At 33.0% G+C, this 19,254-nt stretch overlaps 2 protein-coding genes across 8 annotated transcripts in view; one reads left to right on the forward strand and one right to left on the reverse strand.

Annotated features, from left to right (window-relative positions):
- LOC128180020 (COMM domain-containing protein 2-like) lies at window positions 1–3,865 on the reverse strand. The gene is made up of 5 exons (XM_052847792.1): window positions 3,731–3,865; window positions 2,520–2,597; window positions 1,706–1,788; window positions 842–1,015; window positions 1–486 (listed from the first exon to the last, which is right to left on the reverse strand). Exons 1-5 carry the CDS (start codon window positions 3,795–3,797, stop codon window positions 289–291), a joined length of 600 nt encoding a protein of 199 aa, XP_052703752.1. The 5' UTR covers window positions 3,798–3,865; the 3' UTR covers window positions 1–288.
- Window positions 3,848–19,254, forward strand: part of LOC128180013 (centrosomal protein of 63 kDa-like) — a 16,565-nt gene continuing 1,158 nt past the window's right edge. The window contains exons 1-17 of one of the 7 annotated variants that reach the window (XM_052847780.1): window positions 3,848–3,960; window positions 7,814–7,931; window positions 10,615–10,804; window positions 11,479–11,496; window positions 12,535–12,630; window positions 12,759–12,902; window positions 13,725–13,838; window positions 14,401–14,535; window positions 15,091–15,210; window positions 15,377–15,522; window positions 15,645–15,731; window positions 15,859–15,970; window positions 16,135–16,395; window positions 16,966–17,121; window positions 17,987–18,129; window positions 18,413–18,573; window positions 18,876–19,057. In XM_052847780.1, coding sequence (XP_052703740.1) covers window positions 7,885–7,931; window positions 10,615–10,804; window positions 11,479–11,496; window positions 12,535–12,630; window positions 12,759–12,902; window positions 13,725–13,838; window positions 14,401–14,535; window positions 15,091–15,210; window positions 15,377–15,522; window positions 15,645–15,731; window positions 15,859–15,970; window positions 16,135–16,395; window positions 16,966–17,121; window positions 17,987–18,129; window positions 18,413–18,573; window positions 18,876–19,057 — 2,112 coding nt within the window. In that variant the 5' untranslated portion in view covers window positions 3,848–3,960; window positions 7,814–7,884. Of the gene's footprint in view, window positions 3,961–6,730; window positions 7,476–7,813; window positions 7,932–8,941; window positions 8,993–9,252; window positions 9,708–9,745; window positions 9,951–10,614; window positions 10,805–11,478; window positions 11,497–12,534; window positions 12,631–12,758; window positions 12,903–13,724; window positions 13,839–14,400; window positions 14,536–15,090; window positions 15,211–15,376; window positions 15,523–15,644; window positions 15,732–15,858; window positions 15,971–16,134; window positions 16,396–16,965; window positions 17,122–17,986; window positions 18,130–18,412; window positions 18,574–18,875; window positions 19,058–19,254 lie in introns of those variants that run through there. The other 6 variants (XM_052847774.1, XM_052847777.1, XM_052847775.1 and 3 more) reach the window with 6 other exon arrangements.

Consider the following 19,254-nt stretch of genomic DNA (forward strand, 5'->3'; position numbering starts at 1 on the left):
TCTACAGAGGCATTTTCCTTTTTTATTGAAGTTCAACATTGGCAACATGATAAAAATAGACAAAATATTCATATTTGTCTGTAACATACAATACACATGTAAGTATATTGCATTCTGTACAGTTCATTTGAATTTTCCTGAGCTATATGCATGTAAGTATGGTAAAGTATGCATATCAAGTCAATGTCGACAACTTGAGGAGACCACAAATATTATAATATCTAGAATACCATGTCCATTCAAGTTGTGAAATGTTAATATTATGGTATAATATGGTGCAAGCAACAGTCATTTGATATTCCGAACTATTCTTCTGCAATATGGTGACTTCATTTCTTGAAGAGCTTCATCTAGAACCTTGGTTAAGTGAAGTAAGTTCACGGGGTCAGTCTGTAAGATTGTAGTATCCTTGACCCCAGAGTCCTCCGTGTGGAGTTTAAACAAAACGGTTGGAGTTGTCTGCCTTCTTAGAGACCTGCTGGCAAGCTATGAAGAAAAGAGGTCAAACATTGTCAGGATATATTGCCCTTTGACAATATATTCATTGCATTACAAGCATTCTAATACAATGGATTAAAGTTTTTGTAGATTGTCAAATTAAAAAAAAACATTGTTGCAAGGTGAATTTGTGGATTTTAGTCTACCAGTATGTATTATATATACCGGTAAATATAAAGACAGCTTGTCATAATTTGTTGAGGATGTTTATTCAATGGTTAAGGGTATAACAACAAAATCCATGAAGAATTATACATGAAGAAAATTAAGTCCAAATGGGACGAGAATAATTCTTTAATTACAAGTGAAAATAACTTCACTGAGGAATACATCATCATATTACCTGAACATCAAACCGCCACTCCAAGTTATGATAATGAGGGAGATCCATTGTCATCTCAGATAAAATGGTTCTGATTTCTTGCCTATTCTGTAGATATATCTCAAGCAGGGTTTGTCTAGTGTCCTCATCAAATCCGAGGGTCATAATGGAGTCTTGGAAATCAATCTCATTCAGCTGTATAAACCAATTAAATCAAAGAGATACTGTGGTTTCATCAAAATTTGTTGAATACCAATTTTGTTGATTTCGTTAATTGTTAAGTTTATCCTTGAAATTCAATATTCATTGAACTGCAATTTCCACTAATATTTTGTATTGATAGGTTTATTGGCCACGAATTTACGTATCCTTGAAACTGTGATTTTCACTTTATCCACGAAAATTGATACCCTTGAATATTAATGAAACCACAGTACATGTTCAAGTTTATGGATTCTATCATTTAAAACTGTTTACTGGAAAACAGACCAGTTAGTGATCTGAGCTCAATCAGTTTCCATGAACATAATATCTGGAAATCAAATCCATGTCAGCACCAAAATTATCCTTAAATTTTTGCTCTCAGAGATGCCCAAAAGGTCTTAATTATTCCAATACCCAATGTACAAGTCATATCTACCAAGGGGAATAAATCTTGTCTGAATGTCACATTCCCTCAGTATCAATAAAAGTTTTGTTTAAAACCATCCAATTTGAAAAGTCACCACCGGTGATACTTCATTGCATCAAATGAAAGAGGGAAAAGATTCGACAGACTACTCTGGTATTAATTTAATCAGGTCCAGTTACACTTGCAGATTTTACAAAATTTTCCCAGACCTCCCTTCTTTTAATCAGTAAACTCTGTGGGTACTAAGTACTAACCATCAGTTTGGAGCTCTCTGTCAACAGGTACATTAGTCCCTCTACACCATGGTGAACTGTATCTACATCCACATTCAACTTCTCTGAAAAAAAAGAAAAAAACATAATTGAACAATTTACCTGGTAACCATTCAATCACTGGGCTTGATGAATAAGTTTATAGTCAATATATATTATTTAACAAAACAAAATATACAGTATTTTCCATGATTTATGGATATCCTAAGGCTGTCTTAAATTTGGCATAAATCAACAAATAAATAACGGTAAACTATATTTACAATGTTATACATCACTTAAAAATGTGAACAATGAGAATTTTCATACACATGATTAAAATGACGAATGTCTTTTAGTGTAATTCAAATTACAAAATTAACATAAATCAGACAGCCTCAGTGAGTGTTTAAATTACATGATAAAAGAACCAAAAAGTTTTCCATTCCTAGTAAAGAGAGCTTTTTCAGTTGCTTAGGGTAAAATTATATCAGAGGGAATGATGATTCGTAAAAAAAAAAAAAGGTTTATTTTTTCCAATTGAATTTCATTTTCTCTGAAACTTCAGCATATGGATACAAACATTATAATAAACAAAGAGTTAGACAATGTTTGTCATAATATTCAGTCCCTGTGTATATAAGGCACAAAGTTACAAAATATGGGATAAAATTTTTTAACTGCTACATGTATTCACAAGTTTTAATTTGCAATACAATCCGTTTGTCCACAATGGTAACTTGGATAATTATGATCCATCTTTTGGATATATCTGTATTTATCAATTTGTTTTCATATTTTCTGAATTCTAACTTACGTGCTGCTCCTTGGAATATTTTTGGATTGGTCCCTTTTCTAATAAATTCCATGCTAATCCTGCAGAACTCTTTGACAACTGAAAAAATTCAAACATGTAAAAGATGGTGAAAAGACAATTTTTTTATCTCAACCAAAACTCTTTCCCAGGACCTCTTGCATAGTTGTTTATCATACCAGCACTCTAACTACTAAGATACTAAAACCTAAGGTGTATTTGCGATGGGGCCACTTAGACCTTCCCACTTTCACCTATAGGGCAAAGATGCGAGAGTGCAAAGGTGCCAAGGCAAAAGTGAGAAGTTGCAAAGACAAAGGCACAAAGTGAATACATGTATGTGAAGGTAAAAGTGCGAAAGGCAAAGGATTGCATGAAATCAAATTTGCACTCTCGCCTTTGCAACTTCACACTTTCGCCTTCACCTTTTTTTACTGCATTCAGCAAGTCTCAGTAAATTGCATACAATTTGATGCAGGCAACGTACTAGCCCAAGGTTTGGTAATTAATTTCAGAGGTGATGATTTGCGCTTAGGTCCAAACACGTTTCACTTCCGTTTTGCCAGAGTAACCTCATAGGAGAGTTGATTAAAATCAAGTCCCAAAAAGGCAAATTACCGTAAGGTGAAAGTGCAAAGGTGAGAGAGTTGTGAAGTTGTGAAGGCAAAGAAGTGATAGTAGTATCGCTCCTTTGCCTTTGCAACTTCACACTTTCGCCTTTGCATCTTCCCGCTTCGCCATCACATCTTTTCACATTCGCTCCTTCACACTTTCGCCATCACATCTTTTCACATTCGCTCCTTCACACTTTCACCTCTGCAACCTTGCATCTTTGTCCATAAGGAAAAAGTGAAAAGGTCCAAGTGGCCCTAACACAACACCATAAGTTACATTTTCAACGACTTATCATATCAAAAGGTTAATCTGAGTTGCTACTACAGTATACTCATGTGCAGTATGTACTGTTATCACTTGTACTTTTCAGTGATGACAGATGAGTATTTCAAAGTTAGGAACAATGAGAGGGCAATAGACCTAGGTATGATCAGACCTGCAGACCTGATTCTGATGACTGTTTTAATGATTCGATGCACACTGTATTTTGAGACATACAATAGATACATTGTTGTATTTAATCGGAGGTAATTTTCTCTTAATGTCACATTGCCATCTTACATAAAAGACTTAAGAGTTTAAACAGTACATAAACTTACCATCTGGACTGACTTGTGTGAGGAACGACAAGTGTTCCTTGTGCTGATCTTCAAACATCAACAACATTGTTACAACTTTCACTTTGACTTACGACACGCCCACAAGAATTACGATTGTCGTAAAAATCCGGAAACGTTCCAGTTTCTGTTTGTCAACGAAGTGTATACAAAAAGAAGAGGGAATTTAAACTCCACGCATCTTTTCCTGTCGGCTACACTACTTTTGTATGGTACGTGACCTTTTTAAGTTAGAACAATTTGCTATTTTCAATGCACTCTACATTCCAAACATTTTTTAAAGCCATGAACATATGTTCGCTGACAAGCATACATAACCAAAAACAGGTAAAAACTTGTCTATTTAACAACATCAATAAAAGTATCATTTTTCACAAAATAACACATAATTTATGTGAACATTGGCTGAAACACTATGATAAGACAAAGTAAGAATTTATATTTTTCTTTCATGTGAAGTACTGTCCTATGTTTTTATTATTTCAAGAATTTCCCAGTTTCAGGGTTTTCTGTACCATGTGCAGTTTTACCTGTATTCATTTTGACATATATGCATAAACTCTTTTTATTTGTTTAATGGTAGAAATCTTGAGATTTTTTCACGAAAAGCCTCTAAAATCAGCGACATTCGTCAAGACTGAAATTAAACTGATGTCTTGTCCGACGCTTTTCTCTGTTCCAAGATATGTATGCAGCACATTTTCTTAAATTAATCAAATTGTTCCAAGATTTCTTTTTTTTAACCCCCCCCCCCCCTCCTCCAGCTCGTCAATGTCTGGTTTTCAATACAATAAAAAATAATAAGTCTACAGGGATTTTGCATTGCTACAGACATGAAAGTACCCTGGATGATAACGTTGAAAAATGAAATTGTGCAAGGTACTCCAAGTGACTTCCTAATGGAGAAAAGATGTCATCATTTCCTTTTATAAATCTCTGTAAGAAATCTGTTTTTGTTCCAAATGGAAAATGATATTGTGTCAATGAAGATATATATATCATCAATATTTTCTGTTTCATCAATTTCAATTGCACTTCTTTCACATGCATGTGTATTTTCATTAAAAATTGTTCAAATGTGCTGCATATATACCGGTATATTTAGACAGACTATAGTAAGAATTTTTCAGTTTCACTGACAATCTCTCTTAAACAAATCTCTCTGTGATTAGAAAATTAATGTCTCCTCTATTTCATGAGGTAACAGGATGATGAAAGGGATTTTGCATTTCATCTTTTCAGATCTTGGACCATAAAAAACATGACACTTCTCAGATACTAAACAGTTCACTTATTACACTGAATCTATAGCTTATATATTGAAAATCAAGTTCCCACATCAGGTACTGTGTATCAAGGATAAATTATTAAATGAATTACAATGTATTGTGATGAAACAGATTATATTACTATACAAGTTTACGTAGACAAAAAAAGTAGTAAGTGATAAAGATAACTATGTATACAAACATTTAACAAATTATATAAATTTTCTTAGTGCAAAGTGTCATACAAGGAGAGAGTTACCACTCTTGGATTTTATCGAATTCTGAAATTGTTTTTCGGATACTGTGAAGAAAAGAGACTTGATTTAAAATTCTGTAATAAAAACTGCATACCATTACTGTTTATATCATGTGTGTATAATGATTAATCAAGATACTCAGTAAGAAAAATGCATGAATTCATATTCAGAATACAAACACATTACAATACATGTTTAAAGTTGTTATTTTAATGTATTTTTTCTTTCATTACTCAAAGATGATGCGAAGTGTTTCCTAGTACATGTACCGGTATATACATAAAAAAAGACTTTAAAACCTTTAATTAAATGTCAGCAAATGTACCCAGTTCCACCTACTATTCAAAAATATTCAAATAGAAAATATCTTTTAACAAGTTATTTTATATTTTTAATCAATGTCTTTAAGGTGGTATGGGACATCTGTCGATATTAATGTGGATTAAAGTACTATATAATTGAAAAACTATCACTGGTTTAGAATTTTCAAATTTTACAATATTTAACCAAAAAATAGCTATTAAAAATATTTGAAAAGGTAAAAATTGTAAAACCCCCAGCGGGATTCGAACTCATGACTTACAGGTTCATATATAGTAAACCCTCTAACCCACTGCGCTACGGAGTTAGGTGACCATTTTTGGAAAGAAACTACTTATATAATTACACTTTATTTTTTTGTTTATTTCGATAAACAATACGTCACAACATGGAAGTGTCCCATACCACCTTAATGTGTTTGGATAGGTTTATTACATATTTCAAAAACATGAGTGTGCATGTATACAGGTAAATGTAAAGTGAGTTGATCAAGCAGATACCAGGTACCTTTAAGTTAATTGTAATGGCATTTCTTTGCCAGGCTTTTCATCTGTTTTTAAATTAATGATATCAAAATCAATACAAAATATTTTCCCTTTATATATACATGTATTTAGATAGAAGAAGTTGTGCAAATACCTTTAAAAAAAAAAAAACATAAGTCTTGGCCTGAAAAAAATTACATTTGTTTATCATTGTTTATTATCTACTGGTATTCAAAATATCAATGTGCACGCAATTCAGAAATGATGTTTTTAGCTATAGATCTTGTTGACTGTAAGGCAAAGAAGGATCAAGACCTAATTAACACTCATAGACAGTCATAGTTATATTCTGACAGCTATTAAAGATTTAATATTGAATTTATAAAAAAAAAAGATACCAGGCCTTGATCAGAAAAATTAAACATGAAAGATTATTGTCATACATTTATGTTGAATATGAAGGACATTTAAATAACATACAGTAAATTAGCAAACATGTGATTAATGGATTCCGAAATAAAATCTTGTATAAAGAAACACATGTATAGTATATTCCTCTTGTAGGTTAGGTAATTTAGCTTATAAACTAGGTACTAGCTAATTGTGAATATATACCGGTACACGTATCTTTTCCCAATATGACTGCTATAGTTATAATTTGATACTGGTATTTACTAGCTGTACCTTGGTTTTAAGTTATGTGAAGTTATTGCTAGTATCTGCTGTTGATATTCATAACTTGACTGCACTGCCTTGTAATACTTCAGTTGTTGTGTGCATATATTGATTTGTGGCAAGAATTAAAGATTTGTCAGTACATGTCTAAGGTATGGAATGACATTATCAGAAACATACATGTATCCGCTTACATGTACCTAAACTAACAACCACCTCTTGTTTCCAAGTTTACAATTTTTTTATTCAATCATTTGAATTAAGTTTTAATTGCATTGTACCAGTATTCCTCTATTCAATTTGCTCGAGAAGTTGGACATTTAATTCACTAGGCCAGTCGAAGGGTGTTTTTTTTTCTTCTTAATACAAAGGTTTATTTCTCATAAGCAAAGATGTTCTTTAAACACGGTAGCCATTCTTTAGACCTGGTAGCCCGAGCATAAGTTATTTGTTGTATTCTCCAAGTCAAGCTCTTTGTGTGTAACAATCCGTCAATTTCCTTGTTGACATTTGGAACAGAGAGTGGTAAATCTCCAGGATTGGATTAAGGGTAGAGGGTCACTTCTGAACAACTGTCGTGAAATATCTTATCTGTGCCAATTGTCATGTAAGTGTGTAATCTTGTTTTCTCCCATAAATTATTGAAGTTCTCACTTCATGTTTGAATTCAAGGTAAAGATTCAAGATAGAAAGTGTAATATATCTGAGAATTCATACCAAGGTATACCAATTTTTGTGTTTATTTTGCATTCACAGGTAACAACTCTGAAGGAATGTAAATTGGTCAATTTTGATGTTCCCTTATTTTTAAGGGGATTTAATATCTTTTTAGAAACCATATATGTAGACATGTATGTTCATATTTTACCGGTATTGCTATATTTCCTTTGAAGTTGTAATGCAAGAGTTTTTGTTTTTCTCATTATTTGTTTATATCCTTTGGATATACCTCATCAAATTCAAGATTTTTGCAGTCAGGCTGAACTGTTAATAAATAGAAGTGTTGTATAACCTATAAGTTATTGCTGTATTATGATGCTACTTTCGGTTATTTTACAGAGTACAGGGAGTTGATTAAAGGCCTCCTTGTGGATTCTGATCTACTTCCTCAAGTTCCTAATGACCCCAGGATGGACAGAATCACAAACCTGTGGGTGGATCTACAAAGAGATAACAGGTAAGCCCGCTCAGAACCTTGCCATCCCCATCCCAATCAACCCTCTCCTTGCAGTTATATTATCAATGTTTATAATATTTTGTGTCATATCATATATCTTTGAAACAAAGTAGCAAACTATTTCCTTGCAACAGGAGCTGGTTATTCATTGTTGTTATTAACTTCTCTTAGTTTACCCGGTAATAAAGATAAATTCTGATGTCACAGTGATCATGTAAAATCTTAACTAAGTTAAAAACCTGTGTTAAAGCTGCATCTTGTTTTATTGTGAATTTTAATTAGCTCATTTGCATTAAAACACTCATATGTATCCTTATCTCACCTGCATATTTAGGGTAATTAAATGAATCGTTTAAAAAATTCTTGAATCATTGTAATCTTTAATAGACTTTCATAGTTGCATGCTTAAACAATGTTCTGAAGTACAACAAAAATAAGGGTAGGCTGTGCAATATCATCAAAAAATTACTGTTATAGGAGCCAAAGTTTAATATATAATTTAGAAATGTTTTAATTAACATTTTTTAATTATAACTTTTATTTTAAAATTTTAAACTTCAGTGAATTTAAATAAAAGAAGTATTAAGCATCTGTAAATTTTATGCATATTAAAAATCATTACACCTGTATTAGAAACTCATATGATCAAATAGCATTTAAGAAGGCCAATGTTTTATTTGACCACGAAATCGCAATGTATAAAATATGTAGGCTGAGCACGAATTTTGATATGCTGTGCAGTAATCTTCTTATTTCTTTTAATACTTTGAAATTTAAGTTACTAGAGTTAAAAAAAATCTTTTATTAAGGGCAGCATGACATTAAATGAACATTCTTTGATTTAATTGTAAGATGTGAATTACTTTCCTAAATACTGCTTTATAGTCCCCAAGGGGCTATAATTGGATTTTATTTTGAAATTCCAGTCTTTTTCTGTAGCACTTTTATGTACCACCTGCACTGTAAGTGATATAGCTATTTGATTAATTTTAGGAGGCATCTTTTTGTAGAATAGTTTCCTCTCAGATGTGATTGCATTAAAAAATGTCTGAGATTGATGAGTAAGTACGCAATGAGTGTGAATTGCTAAAATCACTTGCATTTCAATGCAACAGCATTTATTTTATGAAACACATAACCCAGTGTGCTGAGGGCAAAGGTTATTATTGCAGAGTGCTAGTTTAGCACATCAGTGGATGTTTTAGCACATTTTGTTTTGGGACAAAGAAAATGTAGTGCTTTTTATGACTATATGTTATCTAAATGAGAGAGAGAGAAAGAGAAAAAGAGAGAGATATTTAGTGCTCTAAGAGAGAGAGAGAGAGTGCGTATAATGTGATTCACTTTTCAAACATTTGATTGCAATATTTAATGCACTACCAGTGAATTGTCAGTGCATAAATTTTTTTTATTTCAAGTTCTTCACAAACACTTTAAAGTCCCTGTCACTGACTTTCAGAAATAACTCAAGTGCATGATCTCCCCTCGTTAAAAGCTACATAAGAATTCTATATTGATTCACTCTTTGTGATTTGTATCTACGGGAAAAATCAATTGTCTCTTAACATTTTAAACTATAGCAAGTGTCTTTGAGGGAATAAATTGGATTTGTCTTAGGAACTTTAAAAGAGGATCTTTGATAGGGCACAGAAGTATGGATTTTTGGTGAGATCTGACTTGACATGTCTTTGCCGTAGAAACTGTCAGAGTTTGCGTGATTTTTATCTCTTGTCAGCAGAGTATGGAAGAACTGTTTAAATACGCCATGAATAAAAGGTGAGGTCCTCAAAATGATCAGTTATACACCTACTGTATTTCATTGATTCTATTATCAATTCATCTGAGATGTTTAATTAGCTCCGAGGTATTTGCGGGTAGATTGCTAAGCCACTCGGAGCTGTTGAGTGATATGTGTACATAGGGATCTGTTAGGTTCGAACGGCAATAGCTGATGTACACATATAAGAGTTGTACAGAGTGGTACCCCGGGGGCACTTGCCTCTGCTTTACTGAGACCTCGTAAGTACACATTTTTCACAGAAATGGACTGATTTCACCTGAATTTCTGGTTCCAAAGTTTTACCAGGGATAGTGTTCTAAATGGATATTTTGATATTTTCAGCTAGCTTTTGCCAGGCTTTAAGACATGGATTTGTGATTTAAAGTAGCCAAGCTTATTTTTTGCATATATTTGTATAAAATCATATATATTTCGTGAAAGTTAAAAATTATTTATAGATTGCAGTTTGTCATATAATGCAACAGAAATGAATACATCTATTGAATAGTGAAATAAAATGTACCAGTAATTTCATACTAACATTTTTTTCTCAAATTGTTACCATAAAATCTTGTAAAATAAGCTTCTAAGCTCTTCCAAGGACATTTACCAGCAGTTCTGCAGTGTAGGATGCTAGTATAGCTATAAACTATATTGTAGATTCCTAATTAAACAGAGGAATTAATTTCCAAGTAAAATGGCAAGAAGCAACCCAACCAGATTATAAAACCTTACTTTTATTTTTCAGACAATTTTGAACCATAGGAAATTATACCATAAAGTTGGTGATCACGATTTTATATTCTTACGATTTGATACAAAACAGCGGAATCGCAGAATTAAGAACTCACGTGAAATAAGTAATTCACAGTACTGAACATGTTGAAATGGTGGATGTTACAGGTTACCAAAGGGGGTGTTAACAGCAAGCTGTGAGGCGGAGCTCCAGGAGTTGATGAAACAGATTGACATCATGATGGCCACCAAGAAGAAGGACTGGGAGCACCAGATCCAGAGTCTGCAGAGCAAGGTGGAGCTCAGGGACAAGGAGAGCCTGCTGCAAAAGTCCACCATTGACCAGAAGCACAAAGAGGTAGGACCCCTCGGACATTGGCTACATTGGTAGCTTTTAGAATATGCTTGAAATGCTTATTAGATGCGAGAAGTGATAGAGGAGTTATTATATGAAGAGTTAATTGTTGACTATTTTCAAGTGCTTTAATGCTAGCAATTCTGAGTGTTCTTCTCCATTTAGGGTTTTATTTATTGTCTTGAAGATTTTTGGGTTTAATAGATGAAAAAAATCTATGAGCTGCAGGACAGGCAGCAAGAGTTGAAACCATTAATTTTGTTTTTATTTCCAGTTCACTCTTAATAAATATATTAAAGATTTTCCCATGAGACACTTCTCAAATTGTTTATGTACAGATGTCAGATGTATATCATGTGTAGTTTACTGGTATCTAAGACTGTGAGCAAAATTTTGTGTATCGCAAACTACACTGTCATTCAACATACAAATAATGTTGTCAGCAGTTATTTTGAACTTATTCAAGCACTTGGTTGGAAGACATCCATTCTTATGGATTTTAAAGACCCCAATCTGTGTAAATCTGCGTAATCTCACTGACAAAGAAATGTATTGCCCCTTGTTAGAAGTCCAGAATAAAATTAAGCCAAGGATTAATCCAGGCAAGATACATCTTTGGTGATTATTGTGGTCAGATAAGCCTTTGGTCAGTGGCTGTATATTGCTGAATATTTCAGATAATTCCAACCTCTCTGGTGAGATCTGGGTGTTTGGCTTTAATAATCTTGAATGTGTAGATTTTCTGTGTTCTATGTGAACTTTTATTAAGTACTTTTATCCTTCATACTTTGGTTGTCATTGAGAAGTTTTGCTAAAACATTAATACATGGGCAGTACTAAAAACCAGAGCAAGGGATACATTTACCACCCACCCCCACCCCCATCTTTATAAGCATACCAATTCCTTAGTCTTAAATTTACGCTATCTTGCAAAAGTGATAATGCCTGTTTGAAAATAGAATCAAAATTTGTTTAAATTCATAAACAATTGATATTTTTGTAGAATAAAAAACTGTTTATTTTTTTTCTTATCTTTTTCAACAATATTCTTTTTAAGCAAATGCAATTTAATTTTAATCTTATCAGAAATCAATTGACATCAGCATAAACTATTAAAGCCCTAGTTAGTGGCTAATCGGCTTTTAACGTCGGGGCAAACACAGACAAAAAATCATTGAACAGATTTTGATTAGCTAGGGTATTATCGTATGCAAAACTTGTAATCACATGTGTCTGTGAGAAAGGTCTTTCTGAGACGGCAAGGTATTGTGTCATATTTTATTCTCATTTTGAAGAGCTGTCCATTTTTACCCTCAATTAAATTAATGTCAGACTCTGCAGAGTGGGTGGGTAGCTTCTGTTATCTCAACCAGGGAATTTATAAAAAAAAAAAAAAAAAAAAAAAGTAGTGACACTTTGGGACAAATGAAGTGCATGCATGTCAACTGTCTTTGTGTATGAAGTGATTTAAAAAAAAAAAATTATTTATTTAGCATTTTTAAAGAATTGAAGCATCTCTACAATTTTAACCCTATAGTAAGGTTGCTCAGCACTAATTTTGGGATCTGTTTTACTGTGCAATAATAGTTGAATGTATGGAATTAATTTAGTCCCCTTAAAGTTCAATGAGATTTGTGAAAGTGAAGCTTAGAATTTTATGAATTTGCTCCCTACCGTAATTTCATTTTTGCCAGTGTTCTTTCTGATATAAAAAAAAATATTTGTGTTTACAGATTGGTCACCTCAGACTTCAAGTGGAGACAATGGAGAAATCCCACCGGGAATTAGTGACTTGTTATGAGCAGCAATTAACAAACCTTAAAAGTGAGGTAAGAAGATGCCCCTTTCATCTTTTAGTGTAATTCAATTTTATTCTGATTTTCTAAAATTTGGTTCGATTTGATTTCAAATCCGGTTTCTAATCTTTAAATGTAAATTGTGATATTTTTTTTCACAGGTCCAAAAGGTAAAGAGAGATTATGAGAGGCTTAGCAAAAAACATGTAAAACAGATAAAGGAACATCAGAGAGAAAAAGACAAAAGTCACACGGACCTTCACGAGAGTTCATCTGAGATAGGGCGCCTCAACAACAAACTTCTGGTATGTACATAAAACTGAAATAGCTAGGGTACCTCAATGGTTGTACATTAGTCTGAGATAAGGCACCTCAACAATATATTACTGGTTTATGCATAAATCTGAGATAGGAAACTAAGATAAGGCACCTCTACAACACTTTACTACACTTTACTGGTTCTATATTTTCTATTCAAAAAAATAAATTATTGGGCCGCAAAAATAAATCACAGTTATGTACATAAAAATGAGAAATGGTGCTAAGCAAAATGCTATAGAAAATATATATGTACAAAAACTGAGATGGGTAATCAACAAAAAATAATAACTGGTACATGTATTTTGATAAAACTGAGATGTAGATCAACAATGTTATTTGGAATTGGAGTGACACAACAACTGCTATGCATAGGATTACTCAACAAACAATTACGGATTTGATTTGTTCGTAAAACTGAGATAAGGTGACTCGTTCAACAAAAACTTACCTGTCTAAGCCTGTACATGTACATTTAACTGATATGTGGTGCAAAGTTAATACATGAAGTGATGATTTTTGGAATTTCTTCAGTTGCAGTGTCTTTTTCATGATAGGCGTGATATATACCATTGGTTTGATTGATTTGGGTTTGAATCCTCAATAAATTATTATGAAAGATAAGGGAAATCTTGAGTATACAAATAACACGTTATACAAGTATCAGATACTATACCTGAACAAGAATGAGTTAAAAACTGTGATAAATCAAAAGTTGTGAATAGAAACTCCCATATCAATTCAACATTGACGTTCATTTATTTGTTTAGAACAAAAGTAAAGCTAACATTCTGTAACTTGTACGACAGGAATATCGGCAGAAAGCCAAAGACTGGGAATTACAGCGAAGGACATTCCAGAAACAGATCGAGGCTTTGGACTCGCAGAAGAAGGCTCTCTCAGAAAAATGTGAATTTATTCAGGTAATAGACAATATTTGTATATATAACCATATACATGTACTCTCATTCAACATCTCATGCAATCTTGTTAAAATTTGTTTTCACATCTTGCTACCTGAATTTGCTGGTATTATTGATTTAACATTGCAAAATTACAATGTGTATGGCAATTGCATTTTATATATCTAAATCCTAACTGAAGCAAAGACTTTACTTGGATTGAAATAATATACATTTGTCATATCAATCAGCTAATAACATAATGCACTAAGAATTTTAAGAGTAACATGTAAATAACTTTGAATATTGAGAAAATTTTGTTGATCAAATAAAATTCAATTACCATTGATATGGTATTACTGAAAAATTATACTTTTATGGTTTTATTATGAAAATAAATACATGTCAGTTGTTAACTTTATCTGAATCTCATAAACTGTAATAATTTATGTACTGCATGCACAGTAGTTTCTCTAGTTACTTAATCTGTATGCCTGCAACACAATCATGTACATTGTATTGCACGACTGAGAACTAAGTTTCACGGCCATTTTATTTATCCCTCACGGTATCATCTTCACAGAGCCAGTCTCAAACCTACCAATCTCAACTTGATCGCAGAAAACAGATGCTGGACTCAACCGAGTTGAGTCTAAAAAATCAAATATCTCAGTTGGAGGGCCAACTTGAGCGGACTAACGACACACTAACCTCACAGGTATACATGTACTTAATGATCTACGTATGCGTGCAGTGAACTTAATTACTGTAATCAAAACTCTCCATTTCCCTTGAATATACATGTACTGGAATTCAGAATGATTTTTTTCTCAGCACATTTGGTTTATTCATTTTTATTTACTGGTTGCAGGTATAATAAGCTATGTGAAATAACGATTTTTACAGAGTGTAACTACCGGTACAAATTTTCGATAAATTGTTTGCATTTTAGAGTAGTACCTGGAAAAATTATGATACAAATATGTATACAAATTTTGTAATAACTTTTTTCATGTTAACTTACTTTATATATTAAGTCCAGTCTATTAAGAATAATATTTTAATCTCTGATTGTACATTAAATTGCCAAATCACAAGCATTTTCAAGCTTACAGATGTGGATATATTGAATGGTATTGACACTCAGGTGGAAGACCTCACAGTGAAATCATACAAACTCTGCAGTTTCTTGCATCAAGCACAGATGCACTATCTAACTGTATATACACTGTAGGAATGTATATGTTAAATAAAAATAATATATTTTATCCAGGAAACAAAGGTTGAAAAGTTGAAGTCTTCCCTTGATGATGCCATGAGCGCTCACAAAAAAGCAATGGATGATAATGAGAAACTTTTGAATGACCTTAAGAAGGCCAACAATACAATCCGCGTAAGTTCACGACAGGCACTGCCATTTTGATACTTTTATTAATAATTTATTATGATTGATATTCGTAAACCAGACCAGTGTTCTGTATTCACCTGAAATTGCTATAGCTATACATGTATTGGTAGGTTTTACATTTACTGATATTAGCTTTCGTTTTCTAACTCAGAAATATGAGGAGGAGAAGGGAGAGTTGGAGACAGAATTGAATGCTAAGGAGGACCTGCTGAGGGCTCTAGATGAGGACAAAAGTATCCACAGTGAAAGTATGACAAAGATGGAGCAGACACTTGCGGAGAAAGACGAGATTATCAAGTGAGTTAACCCCCTTGCCAAAACCATCATCCATCTGTGTATTAAATCACTGCTTTCTTGTGAGTGGATAAAAGAGATTTTAAATTTTGATGTAATGATATTTACCGGTAATACATTTGCAGATCTTTGAGTGACATAAGACACAAGGAGGAGAGTGATCAGATACGACTGATGAGAGAATCAATGGAGGATGCAAGGGAGGAATCAAGGTACGAGAAATATGGCATGGTCAATGAATGTAGTGAAATTTTAAATGAATTTTTATTAATTTCAACAGAGGAAATAGTAAATGGAATGTTACTTGATATCAATGTTTGTGCCTTTAATGTTGTGTAGGATGTGTAGGAAAAATGAGAAGGAGTTAAAAGAGGAGTTGTCTAGTTTAAAGTCCCATCTCCAGCGAGCAGTGGAGGACTGTGAAAGGCTGTCCGATCAACTGGAACAAAAGGTGAGGTCAACCAAATCCAACAAGTTAATTTGTAGATGTATTCATTTATTGGCATTAACATGCAGTAATAATGCATATACATGTTTATGGGGTGGATTCCAATGCAGATATAAAGTTTGATATTTCAGAACTGGTTTTAAAATTATTTCTTTTGTCTATACCAGAAAAATGAGCTGTCCAAATTAGAAAATGGAGAATTGAAGAGAGTGAAAGCAGAAGTCAATAAACTGCGGGAGCTGCAGCTCTCCCAGAAAGATTCCTATGAATCAGAAGTCCAGGGGCTGAAGGTAGAGATTTCACGCTTGACCAAGGATCTGCATGATCGCACTAAAACCATGTCTGATCTGAGTGAGGAATCTGGCCAGATGGAGGCTCAGCTCAGAAATGAAGTGGAGGCCCAAGAAAGAAGACAGGCAGAGCTACAGGTCTGTTCTAAAGTTGGCACTGTTTGGGCTGGTTTTTTCATTGCAATCATGCACCCACACATTTCATCACCAGCACTCAAAATGCAATATATATTTTTTCCATTTCTTTAGTCGTATTTCCTAGGATTTTCATTTTGCATAAATTCTTACTGTCCCTCATCTATTGATTAGTTTCACTAAGTTGAATCTCATGATTTTAGAAAATTTAGAGAAATTATTGAGCTATATATATTTATGTATGTTAGTATAGAAGAGCCAAAAACATTTTAGGCTAGAGAAATTATCACAGCACTTTTAAGAAAATTCACTTTACAGTAAAACATGGTTTGTACAAAATGTTATTAATTAGAAAAAAAAAGATTTGTTCCAAGAAATTACTGTAATGTTACAAAATAATTTTGTCCTACACGTGTTTTACTGTGTATCACAATCATCACCATATCTCCATCACCAGTAACACATTATCATCCCGCATGGTGGCTTCTCTCCTTGATACTAACTCCCTTAACCTGTGGCTGTTTGAACGCTCCTAACTCTGTTTTGTTGTTCAACTTTGTTCCCCTTAACTAGGTTGCAAATGCACAGATTGAAGCACTAAGACTAGAAAACCGTCACTTGCGTCAGACGATTTTACAGCAAGCCAAAAATGACTCTGACCAGGACAAGATTCAGGAGCATCTGAAGGCTGTACAAAATGCCTATACCACCACCATAACTAAACTGGAGGTAAACTGCACGAGGAGAGGAATGGAAATGTTTATGAAAAATATATACTGAGTTGGGGAATTCCTATAGGAGTTTATAGCTTATTTCATTAATTTAAAAGTTATTTTTATTTCATTTTTTGTAATACCCGGTAGTAGTATTTTTCTTTATTTTTATTTTTCATTGATCTCTTTTTACTTTTATTTTCATATCATTTTCATTTTCAATACATTTTTTGTTGTTGTTTTTTTTTTTTTATTTTAGATTATTTCGAATTGAAATTGATTGCTGAAAAGAATACACTTAATTTATTCAGAATATTATGAATTATAATTTATGCTAAATTAATTTGTTAATTAAATTATATAAATTGTTTATTTCATAATTTATAATATCAGCAAGATTAAAAAATTGTTGAAATTTAATGCCATCTAAGATTTAAAATAAAAAATCAGTGTCCAGTGTTACTCATTAAGTTACTCACAAATATCAGAGTTGATGGCTATATTTTTCTCTCTTTTTTTAATTTGTGAGATGACTAAGAGTTATTACATTAACCGGTAACAGTAATGGTAAACTCTTTGTAAACTCTTGAAAATCAATCAAAATCTGAATTTGAAGCTATTCCTTGTATTTTGATGAATACTAGTTTGTTTTGCTTTCAGCTGATCAGAAACTTATCTGTCATACAGATGCACTATATAGCTATAATAATAATTTTTTGAATATTATTACAAATATTTGCAAGATAATTGATTTAATGATATCAAATGAACATTAAATGTTTTAATTTGTGAAAATGGTTGCATATTTTGTTGAAAGTAAAGATATTTCATACTTTTTTCCCATAATATTTAATAGTACATGTACTCTGATAAAATTACAGCAAGAGAACCGTCAGTTGCGAGACGACCTGTCATGTCTGCGAGAGGAAATGAATGAAATGGAGGAGAAATTTGAAGAACAATTACGACTGGCTCTCAGAGACTCAGAAATGTCCGCCCAGAATATGAAGTCCAAAGACGATAGGTCAGTGTGTCAGTAAAGTAGATTGTACATGTACATATGTATGTGCCAAACTCTGCGCATTATTTAATTCAGGTCTTATACCAGATGTCAATTCATTGTAGATTTCCAATCATTACTTAGTGTCAGCAAGAATTTTTTTATAACAAACATTGTTACATACCAACCAAGTTCATAAATGAGACATATTTGCAAATTTAAATATTGAAAAGAAAATATGCCAAATAAAACCCAAAGAAATAAAATTTGTACACAGTAATCACAGTATGATGATTTTGTCTTTCAGGAGGCTCCAGAGGGCGGGGGAGGAGTCCCAGCGTAAGTTTCATGCCCTACAGGAGAGACTGGACTCCACGGTCCAGCGGTACGAGGAGGAGATCAGCTACTTACGCAGTCAGAAGACGCGCCTCGAGGAGCAGCTCGACATGGAGAGGAACAGCAACTACAGTACGTTGGGAATTATGGCGTGTATGTTTAACAGTAGTCAAGAAGAGTTCTAATGTTGTAATTCATGAGCACATTAGGTATAGACCTGATATTGTGACAGATTGTCGCCATGAATCATATTATCCCAAGTCAATAACAAAATAAAGATGTCACAAATAAAAGTTGGTTTAAGGTATTGTGGAGGACTTCAATGTCAAAAGAAAGTGGAAACTTATCCTACCAAAGATATTGCCTTTAATTTAGATACATATACATGTATCTGTATTTTGAATGGTTTTATATGTTCTTGCTTGCTGTTCCAGGCCAGCCAGTGAATGGAATGGACCATTACGATGTTGAGATTGGAGGAACGAGGGCTAATGGGGATGGAGAAGTTCATCATGAAGCAGACAACAGTTTTGAGACAGTCCTCAGTAGTCAGGCCATGTCTATCTCGGAGAGTGTCAATGACTACGGAATTCATGAGGAGTATAATAATGTAGAGGTAACAGATCTGTTTGCATTTTTCATAAACTGCAATCATATTTGCTCAATCCATTTGAATCGATCTATATTCTTTGTGTGATTAAGAAAAAATGCCCAAATTAAGCTAGTAATTAAGTTGGTTTAGGTTGATAACGCATCTTAAATTCAAGAGAAACTGAGTTTGGATTCATCATGTTTGTGATTGTTATATGTATT

This window comes from Crassostrea angulata, chromosome 4 (genome assembly GCF_025612915.1).
Source record: "Crassostrea angulata isolate pt1a10 chromosome 4, ASM2561291v2, whole genome shotgun sequence".
Taxonomy (NCBI): Eukaryota; Metazoa; Mollusca; class Bivalvia; order Ostreida; family Ostreidae; genus Magallana; species Magallana angulata.

What these genes read in the sequence shown, in the direction of transcription:
- LOC128180020 (XM_052847792.1), bottom strand. Translation starts at nt 3,797, where the DNA reads ATGTTGTTGATGTTTGAAGATCAGCACAAGGAACACTTGTCGTTCCTC. An exon ending in AATATTCCAAGGAGCAGCAC is followed by an intron (nt 1,789 to 2,519) that starts GTAAGTTAGAAT and finishes CTTTTTTTTCAG; the next exon opens with AGAAGTTGAATGTGGATGTA. An exon ending in CAGAGAGCTCCAAACTGATG is followed by an intron (nt 1,016 to 1,705) that starts GTTAGTACTTAG and finishes TGGTTTATACAG; the next exon opens with CTGAATGAGATTGATTTCCA.